The sequence below is a fragment of the Trachemys scripta genome, chromosome 1 (genome assembly GCF_013100865.1).
Source record: "Trachemys scripta elegans isolate TJP31775 chromosome 1, CAS_Tse_1.0, whole genome shotgun sequence".
In the NCBI taxonomy this organism is placed as follows: domain Eukaryota; kingdom Metazoa; phylum Chordata; order Testudines; family Emydidae; genus Trachemys; species Trachemys scripta.
Genome location: NC_048298.1, coordinates 317,769,195 through 317,785,322, shown reverse-complemented (window position 1 = coordinate 317,785,322; position 16,128 = coordinate 317,769,195). Strand labels below are relative to the sequence as shown.

The window sequence follows — 16,128 nt, the reverse complement described above, 5'->3', positions numbered from 1 at the left end:
TTTGGCTAGTTAGTTTAGTCTTTTGGCTAGTTGGTGTCTAGCAAATTCTTCAAGTCCTGATCATTTGTAAACTCTACTACAACTTCAGACTATGTGCACCTTCTTTTGCACTTAGGCAGGCAACTTTCCTTCGGGGCTGGAGGGAAATCTTAAGGTTGTTAAAAAAATTATAATACCAAGTTAAGTCAAGGTTTTGGAGAAGCAGCTCATGTGACTCACAGGAGCACAGTCACCCTTTCAACAGTTCAGACTTCCCCACAGAGAGACTTACGTTTTCGCTGGAGTCACACTTCTCAGCACAGAGGAAATAGAAGCATTACCACTCTCCTCTGCTTGGGTAGCACACACCAGGGATCTGAAGATGAGTAACAGCACATGTGTAAACCATGCTGTGAAATACAGCATAAGGGCCAATGGAGGCTAACTAACCAATTCTTTTGGCTTGGATGATTTGTCAGGACAAGTTTTGCTGCTTGATAGCTACAGAAGCCCTGCAGGTAAAAACTGCAAGTTAAACTACTGAAGAATGGAGGGGAATTCCATGAAAGTTACCCAATGGTGTAAAGGCTTCAAAGGAAGCAGGTGCTTTGGCTGGGAAGCTAGACCTGAACAAGCCTAGCCAAGCTTCTCAACTAGCAGACACTTAACAAGTGTAACTTACTCAACGTTTAATTAAAAATACACTTTATATGGCTCCCAAGGGTTCCCCCAGATTTTTGTTCAGAGAATGGTTGTACAGCCAAAGTAGATTAAGACAAAAGGGGCCCAGATCCAATCTAAACAATGGTTCCCTGCAGGCCAAAGGGCTCTCAACAGTGACTCAAAGCCTTTCTACCCACAAAGTGATCCAAGCCGATGCATTTCTATCTGATTCAGATACATAAACTTCCCTTATCAGCACACAGCTGCAGCACACTACCGCCTAACAAGCTTTAAAACATCCAGAATCAGGGCTTGTCAACGTTTAAAGTGCTACCGTGGCGCAGCTGTAGCACTTCAGTGTGGACACTACCTATGCCAACAGGAGCCATTCTCCCATTGGTGTCGTTAATCCACCTACCCATGAGATGGTAGCTATGTCAGTGGAAGAATTCTTCTGTCAGCCTAGTGTTGTCTACACCAGAGATTGGGTTGGTCTAGCTACGTCTATGGCTATTAGCCAGGATGGGCAGGGATGGTGTCCCTAGCCTCTGATTGCCAGAAGCTGGGAATGGGCAACAGGGGATGATCACTTGATGATTATCTGTTCTGTTCATTCCTTTCAGACATTGGCCTCTGTCAGAAGACAGGATACTGGGCTAGATGGACCTTTGGTCTGACCCAGTCTGGCCGTTCTTATGTCTCTCGGGGGGGGATGGATTTTTCACACCCCTCAGAGACATACTGGTGTAAAATTCTAGTGTAGACCAGGTTTCAGTGAAATGCAACCACTTCTGGGGGCGGAGACTGGCAATCAACTCTCATTCACAATGAGTAGCACAGGGGTGATGGAGGGGAAAACTTGGGGCCGAGGATACTAGGGTGAAGCACCTACTCTTAAAGAAAGTGCCAGAAGGTCTTTAATGAGCAGACCAAACCTCAGTATTTCAAGTGTGAATCTACCCTGAAATGTGACTTTCAAACTGGCATTGGCATGGTGAAGGCTCAGTGTTTACTGTCTCTCCGTGATTTCCAGCATAACCACCTGTAATAAAGGTTCTACAAGCCAAATTCAGCTGTGCAATCCTACTGCCTTCCAATTGAGCCCTCAGCGACACTGTGCAAACCCATTGCACAGGTGTGACTGATTGGAACTTTGTGAACTAGAAGGGCTAGTATCCAGCCCCCTCTGTTAGCTATGTCCGCTCTATTGAGCTGCAAACCAGACAGGGCACACACAGGGAGAAGGCATGTGGAGCAAGAGGCCATTTCCACCCAGTCGCTTTCCAAAGTAAAGAAAATAACAATAAAAAAATCCACAGGCAGTTTTCCCCCAACGAGAGGAAGAGTGAACGTAGGAAAGATTCATACATCACAAGTGACAGCCACATCACTTAGCACACTTGTGGCAAGAAGTTCAGATACCATCGTGATGGTTGTAGTATAAGAACCTGAAGAGAATAGTAATACCTCTGAGAGGAAATCCGTACAAGCCCCAGTGCAAGGTACTCAATCTACATTGAAAAAACAAAGAGATGTATCAGCCCTGCTAGGATTAGAACCTGCAGTTTCAGAGTCTCTAGGTATTACAAATCTACTGTTCAGACCACTGGAAAATGGCCTCCAGCACATAACTGTAACAGATATGTAATGAAAACCAGAACAGTATGGCTATTACAGTTTGCGCTGGGAAGAGTAACCAAAAAAGGTCAGTTCTTTAGGAAAAGATGGCTGGACACAGACTGCATAATAAGGTCTCCTAACACTCTCCTAGAGAGGAAATTTGTCACTCAGTCAGATACAGTCACAGGGGTTCAGCCAACAAGTCTGGTCTTTATTCACCCATCAGAAAATATTGCTGGCAAAAATGCTTTAGTAGGGAAAAAAATATTTGTTTTAAACTGCTAACTGGAAACCGATTAGTATCAAATCAAAAACCCAACACAGTTGTACTAATTGTTTGAACTGTTTTATACTTTCAAGCTAACAATTAATATTTCAAACTTCATGGGGTGTCAAATATTTACTTCTGTGTGCCATCCACCCAATACCCCTAACACGATAGCTTTTCAATAATGTGAAGGACTGTATAGGGCCACATCCAATCTTTCACTGGAGCCTGCTTGGATATGTCTACACTGCAACATAAGCCCAGGAATAGAACTCGAGTTAGCAGACTCTAGGTTTGTTAACCTAGGGCTTGAGGGTCTATACTCATTTGTAACCCCAGGTTAGGAATGGTTGAACCCTGGGTCCCAACCTGGGGCTCCAGCATCTACACTGCATTATGCAGCCTGAGTCCAACCACTCATATTCAAGACTTCCTAGCACCCTCCCAAAATGTGGCCACTCTGGCCCTTTGTTCATGGTGCAGTGCGGGAAAATTTGACTGTCCAGAGAACAAAGTCTGTGGGACTGCGGGATACTTTTGGTGGACTCCCAAAGCACATTTTCCAGTAGGACTGTATCTACAGTAGAAAGTACTTGGGCTTGAACCCTGGGTTCCAGCTTGACTCAGGCTTGGACCCTCCACCCTCATGGGATCCTGGGACCCTGGATCCAATCCCTGGGTGATTTGTGGGTAGACAGAAGTGGGGTTTGGCTCGAGCCTGAGTTTGAACCCAGAGCTTACACTGAAGTGTAGACATACCTTTGCTGTATATATGAAAACCTGACCTAAAGCATATGGACTCAATTCATCTTTCTTCACCAAGGACCAGCTCCTGCTCCCACTGAAGTCAAGGGGAGTGTTGCCACTGACTTGGACAGCACCAGGATTTGTAACAACTTCTAATGAAGCACCAGGATCTGTAAAACAAATTACTCCTGGGGGAATTCTGTGGCACTGTGCATGTGCAGAATTCATGTTCCCTGCTGATTTTTTTTCTCAGAAGAACACGGATTCTGCTGGAGAGACGCTGCAGTTACACCTTTCACCCACAGAGGCTGCTGTGGCACCAGAAGAGATGGCAGCCAGCCAGAGAGGCTGCATTCCTTGCAGTGAGGCCAGGTGAGGCGGCACCGGACGGACAGAGTGGGACACGCGGAGCTGTTTAGGGGGTGTCACAGACTGGGGTTCAGAAGAGCTAGTGGGGGGGACAGACTGGGGTGTGGGCTCAGGAGCTAGTGGGGTGACAGCATTGAGCCGGGGCTGAATGGGAGGTGGGGTGGGCTGCAGGGCCACGTGAGAACAGGGGATAGGAGGTTAGGAACACATGGGGATGGGGGAGGGGGCTGCAGGGCCACATGGGGATGGGGGGTGCAGGGACACACAGGGGCAGATGTGCCTGACTGAATGGGAGAGGCTAGGGGGTTAGCCAGGATCTGCATGGGGGAGGCTCCCTAACTATCCCTCCCGCTCACAAAAAAAAAACTGTTCCATACTTCTCCCGCCCATACCCAGCAATCCTCCAGGTTCGCTCTCAGGCTCCTCCCCAGCAATTACTTCCCTCTCCCTCAGCTCCTCCATTATGCCTGACTCCCCGAAGCCTTTTAACTTTTTCTGAGGAGTGCAGGAAATACGTTCCTGTATTGTAGTTTAAATTAATTACTCAACGTTCTGTATTAATATGTCTAGTTAGGAATCTATCTGTCAAAAAAACATTCCCTGAATCTTTTGTTGTTGCTGTTGTCCATATTGTTACAGATGTACTTGCTGACACGTATTTTGAAATAATTTACCAAAATAATTGAAACTGTCATGATTATATTGTATTATTTTGACAAATAAAATATGCAGAATTTTGCAGAATTTTCAAACGTTGTGCACAGAATTTTTAATTTTTTGGCATAGAATTCCCCCAGGAGTAACAAATGTAATGATCCAGCGTTCTTCAACAGATAAACTATAGACCTCGAACCTGGCTCATGCAAGCAGAAGGGCTATGCTGCAGCCTTAGTCTCCAGAAGTTGTTATGCCCAGCTCAGGGCCTTGTCTACAATGAGGGTAATTACACCAGGGTAAGTGCACCCTTGCAAAACCCCTGTGATTTGCACCAGTGCAACTTCACAGTTCATATGGGTGCAGTGTGTCCACGTTAGGGGGTTGAATCAGTGCAAAAAATCCTCTGTGCAGATAACACCTTAGCTAGAGCTCCTTTGCGAGATCATGGGAATGCACCCCAGAGCAGTAGCTCTGCTGCCCTTGGAGAGGGTGAGGAGAGAGTTCACTAGCATAACCCATCACTTTCTGATGTGTGAGGAAGAGGGGTCAGAGGGCCAGGACCTAGGTTTGCCTGGTTGAAAAGGGAAAAGGGACCCTGGTGGCTCTGGACAGCACCGCTGATCGGGCCATTAAAAGTCCGGTCTGTGGCTAAGGCAGGCTTCCTGCCTGCCCTGACTCCGCGTCGCTTCTGGAAGTGGCTGCCATGTCTGGTTCCTAGGCTCAGGGGCGGCCAGGGAGGCTCTGTGTGCTGCCCCCACCCTGAGTGCCAGCCGAGAACCATGTTCAATGGGAGCTGTGGGGGAGCAAGCAACATGCATAGCCCCCTGGCCCCTCCGCCTAGGAGCTGGACATGCCAGATGCTTCTGGGAGCCGCCTGAGGTAAGCGCCACCCAGCCGGTGTCCGCTTCCCGAACCCCCTCTCACACCCCATCTCCATGCCCCTGGTCGGAACCCCCTCCTGCACCCCAACTCCCTCCCAGTGCCCACACCCCCCTCACACCCCAACTCCCTGTCCCAGTCCTGAGGCCCTTCCCGCACCCAAACTCCCTCCTGGAGCACCCCACAGCCCCTCCTGCACCCCAAACCCCTTATCCCCGGACCAACCCCAGAGCCCACCCCCCCCAGCCAGAGCCTGCACTCCCTCCCACACCAGAGCCCTCTGCCTGCCCAGCCCAGTGAAAGTGAGTGAGGGTGAGGGAGAGCAAGTGACAGAGGGAGGGGGGATGGAGTTAGTGGGGGGCGGGGCCTTGGAGAAGGAATGCAGAAGAGGCAGGGCAGGGGGCAGGGCAAGGGTGTTCAGTTTTGTGCAATTAAGAAGTTGGCAATCCTACCAGGACCTCTCCCTTTCAAGCAGTGAGCGCACTCTGAATGACTAGTGGGGAGCAGGGCTTGTTCTCCCCAGCCATGCTATGGCTGGAACCCATGAAGGGCCCCCTTAGGCCATGTCTACACTACAAGCTTAGAGCGGCACAGCTCTCCCACTGATAGGGTTACCATATTTCAGCAAGCAAAAAAGAGGACGGGAGGAGCCCCGCCCTAGCCCCTCCCACTTCCCGCCCCCCCAGAACCCCCAACCCTCCCCCCGTTCCTTGTCCCCTGACTGCCCCCTCCTGGGACCCCTGCTCCTAACTGCCCTCCAGAACCCAACCCCCCTACCTAAGCCTCCCTGTTCCTTATCCCCTAACTGCCCCTTCCTAAGACCCCCCCCCAACTGCCCCCCAGGACCCTACCCCCTACCTGTACCCTGACTGCCCAAAACTTTCTCCACTCCCCCCAAAAGCCCCCCCTGAACTCACAAGCGCTTATGCCGGCAAAACTTATGTCACTCAGGGGGGATTTTTTTTCACATCCCTGAGTAACAAAAGTTTTGCCAATCTAAGTGCTAGTGTATACATGGCCTTATTCTCTGGCTCAGAATTTTGTCCTGTTTTTTGAGAGCTCAAGAATTGAATAGAGTAATTCAGTACACTACAGTAGAACCCCAGAGTTACAAACACCAGAATTATGAACTAACCAGTCAACCACATACCTCATTTGGAACCGGAAGTACACAACCAGGCAGCAGCAGAGATCAAAACAAAAAAACGAATACTGTACAGTACTGTGTTAAACGTAAACTACTACAAAAATAAAGGGAAAGCATCATTTTTTTTCTACATAGTAAAGCTTCAAAGCTGTATTAAGTCAATGTTCAGTTGTAAACTTTTGAAAGAACAACCATAATGTTTTGTTCAGAGTTACAAACATTTCAGAGTTACAAACAACCTCTGTTCCTGAAGTGTTCATAACTCTGAGGTTCTCCTCTATTTGGTATGTGATATTTGACTATTTGAATTTTACAACCCCATATCCTGTCAGAGGTTTTTGAATACCTCAGATAATGTTCTAAGGGACAATTGGTAAGGAGAACACCCACTTCTATTATGCATAACAATGATTTAGAACTGGTGATTTTCTGTGTTCTTTAATTAACTAGTCCTCCCAAAGAAGCAAATGAACGGAAAAGAATGTCTGTGTATAGTGTCCCTCACAAAGTAGGAAAATTAGTAATGTGCAGTGATACCACTAAAACGATGCTGCTTCATGAGCTAGCACTTCTTCAGAGTCACAATTTGGTTTGGGTATTCAAACGTATCAGGGAAGTCATCCACTGCATTAGTAAGATCTAAAAACCCCTCGAAATGCAGGTATACAGAAACTAGTGTGACCATTTCAAATCTCTTCTCAGGGGCACCCAAATTTAGTTCCATCCTGCAGTTAACTTTGAGCTGATCTGGGGGCATAAGAAATCAAAGCTAAGTACAGCATTTTACAGCAGAAAGCATGCTGACAACCTTTAACACTGTTCCACAAACAAGGGCAAAGCCTTCTTCACTCAAAAGAAGAAAATCCAAGTATTTTCTTGAGACTTGTTTTGTTTGTATCCTTAGCACTTTCAAATAGCTGCCTCCAGTAATTCATAATAATCATCACCACTAGTTAAAAACCACACCGGCCTGCTCACTGAAATTAGAAAGTGAAGCTTTTTGGAAAGTATATGATTAAGCAAAAGCCTTTTATCATTTTAAAGATGAATGCAAAGCATTTAATTAACACTCACTGAAAAAATAAGATAATGGCTTACTTGACTGTGATGGGAAATACAGAGATTTAATCTGAACACTCGGATCAGGTCTGAGTGTCTAACTCCCTTTGGACACAATGTTATCACATTCATGCTTACATCATCACCCTCAGTATGATGCCGAATAATGTGGCCCCAAATTTAGATCCACAGATTGTAGCGAATACCAGTGTAACATGAGAAAAACAACAACGCCGGTCCCATTTTAGAATAAATTAAGTATTAAAAAGGCGCGCACGTGTGTGTGTGTGTATATGAAGCTATTTTCAGTCATTCAAATAACAGCCATTACTGTCATTCTTTGTGTGTTTTTCTGGAGTTGTGGTAGAGAGGAAAAGCAGCATAGTACGTGCTCCAAGAGCAAGGCAGACCCCTCATAAAAAAAGTAGTGAGACTTCCCTCTTCTGTATCTAAAACACTCAGGCCTACAGTTTCCAATTTAAAAAGCTCAACATGTCTGTTCATCATGCCATTTACAAAGTGGCATTATCTGTAAAACTCTTGCAACTTTGCTCCATAAAATGTGCCCTGTGATAACAGCAAATAATCCCTTTCTGGGTCAAGTTCATACTTTAAACACCAAGTCTGAGAAGCAGTTGTTTAGCTACACAATATTATATAATGTTAAGAACTCATCATATTTAAGTGTTTGCTGATCTTCAGAATTTAAAGCAAACCTACACACACACACACACACACACATTTTTTCACTATCTGTACACTGTATAAATATTGACTGGGTCACTGGGTGCAAAAGCAATAGCAACAAACTATTGCCCAGAATTAAAATCGTTCTTGCGACTGTCTGAAGCCCTGGACAATATGTTAAAATACACCAGGGATCATTTAATCCACTGGGAATATTTTTAATGTTGCTTTTGACTTCTAACTCAGTAAATATTCATTTGAACCTTTTAAATGTTGTTTTAACCATTTATTGATTATGCATTTTTCTTTGAGCTGGCTTGAGATGGAAGTTAAAGAGACATCACAGAGCAGACATATAATGACACCAGAGGTATTTTCTGTGTGTGGAATTATGACAAGTCATGCTAGTTTGGAGGGAAAAGCCACATACTAATTTGGATCAAATGCATACATAGAAACTGATTACAATAATTCAAAAAGCCAAAAGATTAATAACTCAATCTAGATACCGCATATGGCCACGATCCTGCAAAGACTTGCTTAACTTTGCCCATGTCAGAGACTATTTGTGTAAAGTTAAGAACTTGTGGAAGTGTTTGCAGGATTGAGGTCTACAGGACCGATCCTGCAGCAGTGAAGTCAATGGGAGTTTTGCCACTAATTTCAGTGAGAGCAGGATCAAAACCTATGCGTCCCAGCATGTGTAAAAACATAAGAATTGCCAGACTGGAACAAAATGATGATCCATCTAGTATGGAATCCTGTTTCCAAGCGTGGCTTCAGAAGCAGGTTAAAATGTAGTTATACCCACATATACAGAACTCTATCTAGACAGTAATATTTTACATTGTATTTTTATATTTTAGAAACACTGGTATAGCTTGTCATGCCAACAAAGCCTCATTCAATTGAACTGAAATGGAGACGTGTATGTATGGGGGGGATTTTGCTGGCTTGTTTTTTTTACAGATATTGATTTATATATATTACATCCACCTCAGCTTTGGAAGATCCTATTTGCCCATTCACCCAATGCCAGATTTTCCCCCACCCCCAATCATAAAACTAAATTGTGGGTGAATAAACATTGTGTCTGGGCTGGTGTATTTTTAAGGCCATCATGAATGGCTGGGGGATAGATGTACAGTACGCATAGCACGCTGGGGACATCAGAAACATACATTATCGTAGTGGCAAATAAAGTTCCTTTGCAGGAAACAACAAATTGTGATGGGCGTGCTGGAGGCTTTCCCTGCCTTCGCCACTGACAGACATGTCATTTTGTATATATGCCAGGAAACACAGGAGACAGCAGGTTCCCACATGTCACACAAGTGCACTAGTAGCATCTGCTGCCCAGGCACCCTGCATTGGTGGCATCCCGTGCTCATGCCCCATTTATCCACACTGTCCACAGTAGTAGCACCAGAGCCTATGCCCCCTGGGCTGACAGCACCTGATGCTCACAAACCTGTGCCAATGGCCCTCAGTATCCATGCATTCTACATCGATAACACCCAGTACTCATGCCCCACACCAGTGGCACTCAGTACTCCCATCCCATATTGGTGACACCCTGTATGTCCCATACTGGTGGCACCCAATGTCTTATATCAGAGACACCCAGTACCCAATGCCCCATACCAGTGGTACCTAGTACCCAACATCCAACACCAGTGGCACCCAGTGCCTCATACTTGTGGCTCCAAGCACCAAACTCCCGACACCAGTGGCGCCTGATGCTCACACACTCTGCATCTGTGGCACCCCATGCCCACACACCCCACACCGACCAGACCGGACCTGTGTCTCTGCCTCTGCCCCACTGGCACCAGGTGCCCACAGAGAGGCACACAACCTGCAGGCGGCGCTGTGAGCTGGAAGGAGCCAGGGTCTGACTTACCGCAATGAGGGCCGAGTTCCTCTGCCCCCCGTCGGCCGCTGAGCCCGGCTGCTGCTGCTGCTCCCCGTTGATCCCACTTCTGCCCCCAGCAGCCCCGTTGCTGAGCAGCTGCGGGTGATAGTCCGGCGGCGCGGCAGAGGGAGCCGGGCCGGCGCTGCTAGCCCCCTTGCTGTGCTTGCCGCTCTTCCTGGCCCCCTGGCCGTGCTGCACCAGGTTCAGCAGCTGCAGGGTGCTCTCCCGCTCGCGGTCCGAGCTCTCCGCCCGGCCCCGCTCGTAGCGTCCCTCGCAGCTCTGGTGGTGCTGGCGGCAGACGGCGATGCGGGCTCGCAGCCGCTCCACGATGGCGCTGTGCACCCGGGGGGCCACCGAGCCCCCTCCCAGGAGACCGGCCCCGAGATCCGGGGCCTGGGGGGGAGCCGTGTCCCCCATCCTGCCGGCCACGCTGCTGCTCGCTGCTCCGGCTGGGTAGCGCCTGCGATGCTGCCCCTGACAACGCTGAGCTCTGTTCTCACTGCCACATGGATGGGGACGGGGAGGTAGGGATGGTCTGGCTGGCTGGGGGGGAGAAGGGATCCCGAGCCCGGGCCAGGCAGTCCCCAAATCTCGATCAGCCTCCCCCACCCCCACCCCTTAGCAATCGGGCTTGACCTCTCCGGAGGAGTTTGCCGGAGCTGGGGTGGGGGCGGGATGGGATTGACCCGCGATCGCTAGGTATTTGCCAACATAGAATTAAAGATGATGGGCGGTTTGCGTCCCAAGACTGCAGATAACCATTTGAAGATTTGAAGGAGGGAGATAAAAACAAATTAGCACAAGGGGGAGGGTGAAGGGCTCATGGATGCACACAGCAAAAATCCCGGGGGTGGGGGGGAGAGACCTTTCTAAAGCGGAATAATAATAAAACAAATCAAACCACCATCCCACTGCCTTAAAAAAAAAAAACAGTCCCCTAGACGGAGGGATTCTCCCTCCCAAATGAGTGAAACTTGGCGACTTTATTTATTTAATTTTGGGGAGGAGGGAGAGATTCTTTAAGGGGAAATTTCTCCAGAGGAAGAAATTGCAGTGATGGGGCGCAGGAACTCAAAGACTTTCCCTTATTTTGGTTTGTTTTAATTTGGTCGAGAGGATTTTTTTTATAAGCCTTCAATAAACGTGCAGATAAAGGGGCGGGAGGAGGAGGAGGTTCAGATGAGTTAAGTCTTTGTGTTTTCTCGTCTCTCTCTCTCTCTTTGCTCTCCAGTCTTCGTGTTTTATTACTGTCTCCAACTGTCTGCTGCTAATATTGGAGCTCCTCTAAAAATAAAAGAGATGGATCCCCAGTTGGTAACAATGTCAGTAACTGGACGTTCAGACCCTGCTTTGCTTTCTATTAATCCAGCCACTGTGTAAAATCCGTATTAAGTGTTTATACCACCCCCGAACCCCCCAAGCAATAAAAGCAAACTAAGAACGCAGGCAAATATCACCTTTAGCCTATTTCCCCTTATACTCCACTTCTCACTCCCCCCGATATTTCAGTTCCAATTACAATATCAAGAAAAGCACGAGAAAACACACACACACACACACACAGAGAGAGAGAGAGCGATCGCTCTTCAGAGCAATTACAAACGATAGTGAAACTTACAAACTTCCAGCATTTCGCACCCAGAGTAGTCCACTGATTTTCCTTTGTGTTTTTGCATATTCCATCCCCCAAACCGTGGGGCTAGGTGTTTGCGGTGCAATTATCGGCGATGACTCTGTTGGATTCCCCCACTTGATAAGTGAAAAGTACCTTGTAATATCCCTTTCTCTTTCTTGTCTGTTGTTAGCTGCTTTGCCGATACGGGCTCACTGCACGGGGGTTACGGGGACACACAGGCTTTCATTGTGCTCGGATAAGGCAGAGCGGCGGCGGCGGAGAAAGCGTCTTGGGAAGCCCTAGTGGAAGGACGGTGTCACTGCAGGAAGAAGTAAGAGCCACAGAGAAGAGGCAAAAGAGAAACACGAAGCCTCCAAGCGGCAAAGGAGATGAATGAAGAGAGCAGCAAATTATGAACTATGATCCCAGTGATTTAGTTGCATGGATGGAAGCCAAGGAAATCCCCCTTTCTATCTCCAGGTTTATGTGCTACCTCTTCCCTGGCTCTGAAGGTTCAATAACTTCCCTTATTCCTAGGGAATGCATTTCCCTCCTTCTGTATATATATCTCTTTGTATTGCGTAATCATCCACTAATTATATTAGGGCACCCTGCTTACCCTCCTGCCCCAGCATCAAGCCCTTTGTGCAATTACTAGGAGTTTCACAGGTAAATCACAGCTATGAACTCTCTTAGCAGCTGCATTTCTCTGCAGTATAAGTGGAAAAACAAAAGTAGTCATTCTTGTGCAATGCTGTGTGTACATATCTGAGCAGACCAAGGGTCTTTGTGGTCAAGGCTGGGAGTCGGGAACTTTGGGTTCAGTTCCCAGCTCTGACACAGACTTCCTGTGTGTGCTTGGGCAACTCATGTAGGCCCAGGTCTTTACATGCCTAACTCCCATTCAAATAAATAGGAGTCAAGTGCCTAAATATCTTTAATGATCTGGGCTCTAATCTCTGTGTTTCAATCCCCCTCTGTAAAATGAACACAATAATACTTCTTTTGTCTGCCTTCTCCATTTAGGCTATAGGATCTTTGGGGCAGGGACTGCTTCTCATGATTGTGATTGTACAGCACCTAGCACAATGGGGCCCCCCATTTTCATTTGGTATGACTGGAATAGTAATGTGGATGTGTCATAGTGACACACTAGAGATGCTTGATTAAAGGTGAAAATGCACTCTCATTTATGAGCCTTCATTTTCAGGTGCTTATCACTTTCCACACACACAAAAATCCTTTTTACTTAAATTTAGAAATAATGAAGCAAAAGGATTCTAAAAATCATCTAAAACATACATGCATATAACATACATATATACATATGCAAGTAAATCCAGCCATGCTTATTTCACTGTGATCCTGGACACAAATATCAGCCAAGAAACTGCACATTCAAATAACCACTCATAGTGGGTTCTCAGTGGTTGTTGTGCCTGAGAGAACTGCTGGACTGGTCCCACAGCACAGTCAACATGCAGGGCCAAACCTCACTGCCCTGTTCTTTTTGATCTAATAGAACCCAGTTCTTTGATTTTAAGACATGCTGCAAGCCCTGTCTGGCATCCCAGGCATTTGAAGGAGCTGAGTTAAGAAGAGGGAAGTGTGGCTAAGGTGGAGAGGGGATTTTTGTTTAGCCCTGAATGGCTGAATGAATGTAGAAGAATTTATTGGTATTTATTTGATATATTTAAAAGAAAATAGCATTCATATGCCTAAAGCGAACATTTTGAAAAACCTAAATTGCTTAAGAGTTGCACTGACTGCAATGGGACTGAAGAATATGCTGAAAGTTAACCATCTGTTAAAGTGCTTTACTGAATTGGGGCCTTGAATTTTGAGCCATTTCAGCAATTAGTTTTTCAGTGATGCTTCTTGTCTCTAATTAAAATGACTGCAGTTTGTAAACCTTTTGGCTTCCATTTAGTTTTTCCCATCTAAATATACTGTTTGAACATATTCTGTAGCCTTTGTGGGATCATTTAACTTAACAAGTTCAAGGAGTGCTATGTTCAGCCTGTGTCCATTTTTTCTTATGGACAACTACAATGCCCTTATTATGGACCAGGTTCATGTGCTTACATTTTGCATACATTGCAAAACAGACCTCTTTTATATCTCAAAACTCATTTTTGAGATATAAAAAAACTAATAAAAACCCAGCAGAGTCCTTAAGAGTTAGTCTTGTGTACATATTATTTCACAAATATCAAATTTTCAATTTTAGATCACATTCATGTATTGCCCAGAGTAACACTGAATATATATAAACCATCCAGGTTAATGGAAATGAACAAGGTGTGGTATCCTATCAGTTGTCTGCAATGCTATTTAAGAGAAGTAAAAAGAAAACATGATCATTCTAACATTTGCTACATCATATATTTTCTTAAGCTCTTTGGTTCTGACCTCTGGACTCAAATTATAAATGTACATTTCTCATTTTTTTAAAAAAATCAACAAGATGTAATCAGTAATTCAAATTTATAGAACGTGTTTACTGTCTGCAAGATATTTACCATATTTACGTGTATTTATCTAACGCACCCACACTGTTTATCCACAATGACTAAAAGAAGGTTAGAGCTGAAGGCCTTTATTTATTCAAATAAAAACAAACTAGCTAAGTTAAATATGGGAATACATGTAATTGCCTTCTGATGTGCTAGAAATTTACTTTCTCACACCAGATGCTCATTGTCCATTCTGGCCTTAAAAATCTAGGAATTTACCGACACTATATACACCAGTCTTTGAAACGAGGTGGTCACAAAGAGCACCTACGCAATCCCCCCTTTCACAAATTTCAGCACAAACACTAATGCCCTGTTCCCAAGAAGCTATTCTGCTCCAAGAACTGACTCCAGTTAGAGAGACTGAGGCAGAGAGCACATGCTGTTCTGCTTGCAGCAACTCCTCCCAAAATATTTTGCATCACAAAACTAACACAGAACTTCTTTAAAGACTCAAAGGTGCTCATATTAAGAAAATACAGTAACTCCTCATTTAACGGCCTCCTGCTTAACATTGTTTCGAAGTTATGTCGCTGCTCAATTGGGGAACATGCTCATTTAAAGTTGTGCAATGCTCCCTTATAACGTCGCTTGACTGCCTGCTCTGTCCACTGCTTGTAAGATTTTGTGGAAAAGCAGCGACTTTACAAGGGAGCATTGCACGGGTTCCTCTTCTCCGCTTGCTCCCCCTCCCTCCCAGCACTTCCCCCACCGCCAAACAGCTGTTTGCCGATGCTTAGGACTTTCTGGGAGGGAAGAGAAAAAACGGGGAAGCACCGCATCTCCACTCCTCACACTCCCGCCCAGAAAGTCCTAAGCGCGAAGCGCTGGGAGGGAGAGGAACGGGGATGCAGAGTGGCGTGCTCCGGAGAGGAGGTGGAGTGAGGGTGGGAAGAGGTGGGCCTGGAATGGAGCGGGGACGGGAAGAGACGGGCCTGGAGCATCCCCCGGCAAAGTTGGTGCCTGTTCTTCTCCAGGAAAGCTGCCACTGCTGCTGTGAAGGTGCTTCCTAGTGCCCTTGCCTGCAGCGGGCTGTGCCTGTGTGGGGTAAGCCAGGGGCACTTCCCAACTACAGTACAGTACTGTACAGTATATAATGCCTTTTGTCTGCCCCAAAAAACCTTTCTTTGGAACCTAATCCCCCGCATTTACATTAAATCTTATGGGAAAATTGGATTAGTTTAACATTAAAGTTGAATTTTTCAGGAATAGATCTACGTTAAGTGAGGAGTTTACTTGTAAGATGACTGTGTGTGACAGCCCCATCTGGTGACTCCTGCCATAACAATTAAGTACAGACACTACTTTATTTTCTTAAATAACAAGGAAATTAAATGTAAAAACAATATTAATGCAAAATTTGTCACAAATTTAAATGCAAACATTTTAAGAAATGAAAAAGTTAAGCTTCTCTTACTGTTAACTCTCCCACATTGCACACACTGCACAGTCAGATGGTTAATAGGATTTAAAATATATATTCTCAATATATGCAAATTAATATTACTTTACAGAGCATGTTTAAATGTTGTTGACTTCTATTCACTTCTATCCCTTATCATTACATTAATGTAGTGTTTTGAATTTTGTCGTGTTCAGTTTAATTTAAGTAATATTAAATCGGAAAACTAGAATTTTATTTGATGGAATAATGTAGTGGAATCAAGATTTCATATTCTTTTAAGAGGTACCATAAGTTCCTCTTCACTGTGCAAAAGGTAACATGTAATAATGGGAGATGGGGCTAGTTGGGAAAGGCTGCTAAGCAGCATACATCTCACCCACTTCAGACAAATGTGTTTGGGGCTCTCTGGGAATTCTAGCTGGCCACAGAGGCAGAGCTGGGAAGAAGCTGTTTATTCTATGTGGCAATACTGCACTACAAGTCCCCATGTAACCCTTTGGAGCAAATACATGTAGCGTTCTGAAATACCTCTTTGGCCACAATTCCCACCAGCTTCTTCCTTTCCAGATACCACAATGTTACCGGAAAAACCCATTCACAGC

At 45.6% G+C, this 16,128-nt stretch overlaps 1 protein-coding gene across 2 annotated transcripts in view; it reads right to left on the bottom strand.

Moving 5' to 3' along the window:
- The window catches only part of MAML2 (mastermind like transcriptional coactivator 2), a 292,112-nt gene extending 280,086 nt beyond the window's left edge, over positions 1-12,026 (bottom strand). Inside the window, exons 1-2 of one of the 2 annotated variants that reach the window (XM_034758913.1) lie at positions 11,609-12,026; positions 9,979-11,274 (exon numbers count right to left, since the gene is read on the bottom strand). In XM_034758913.1, the coding sequence (XP_034614804.1) occupies positions 9,979-10,407 (429 nt within the window). In that variant the 5' untranslated portion in view covers positions 10,408-11,274; positions 11,609-12,026. The remainder of the gene's footprint in view (positions 1-9,978; positions 11,275-11,608) is intronic. The other variant, XM_034758914.1, reaches the window with a different exon arrangement.
- Positions 12,027-16,128: the final 4,102 nt, after the last annotated feature.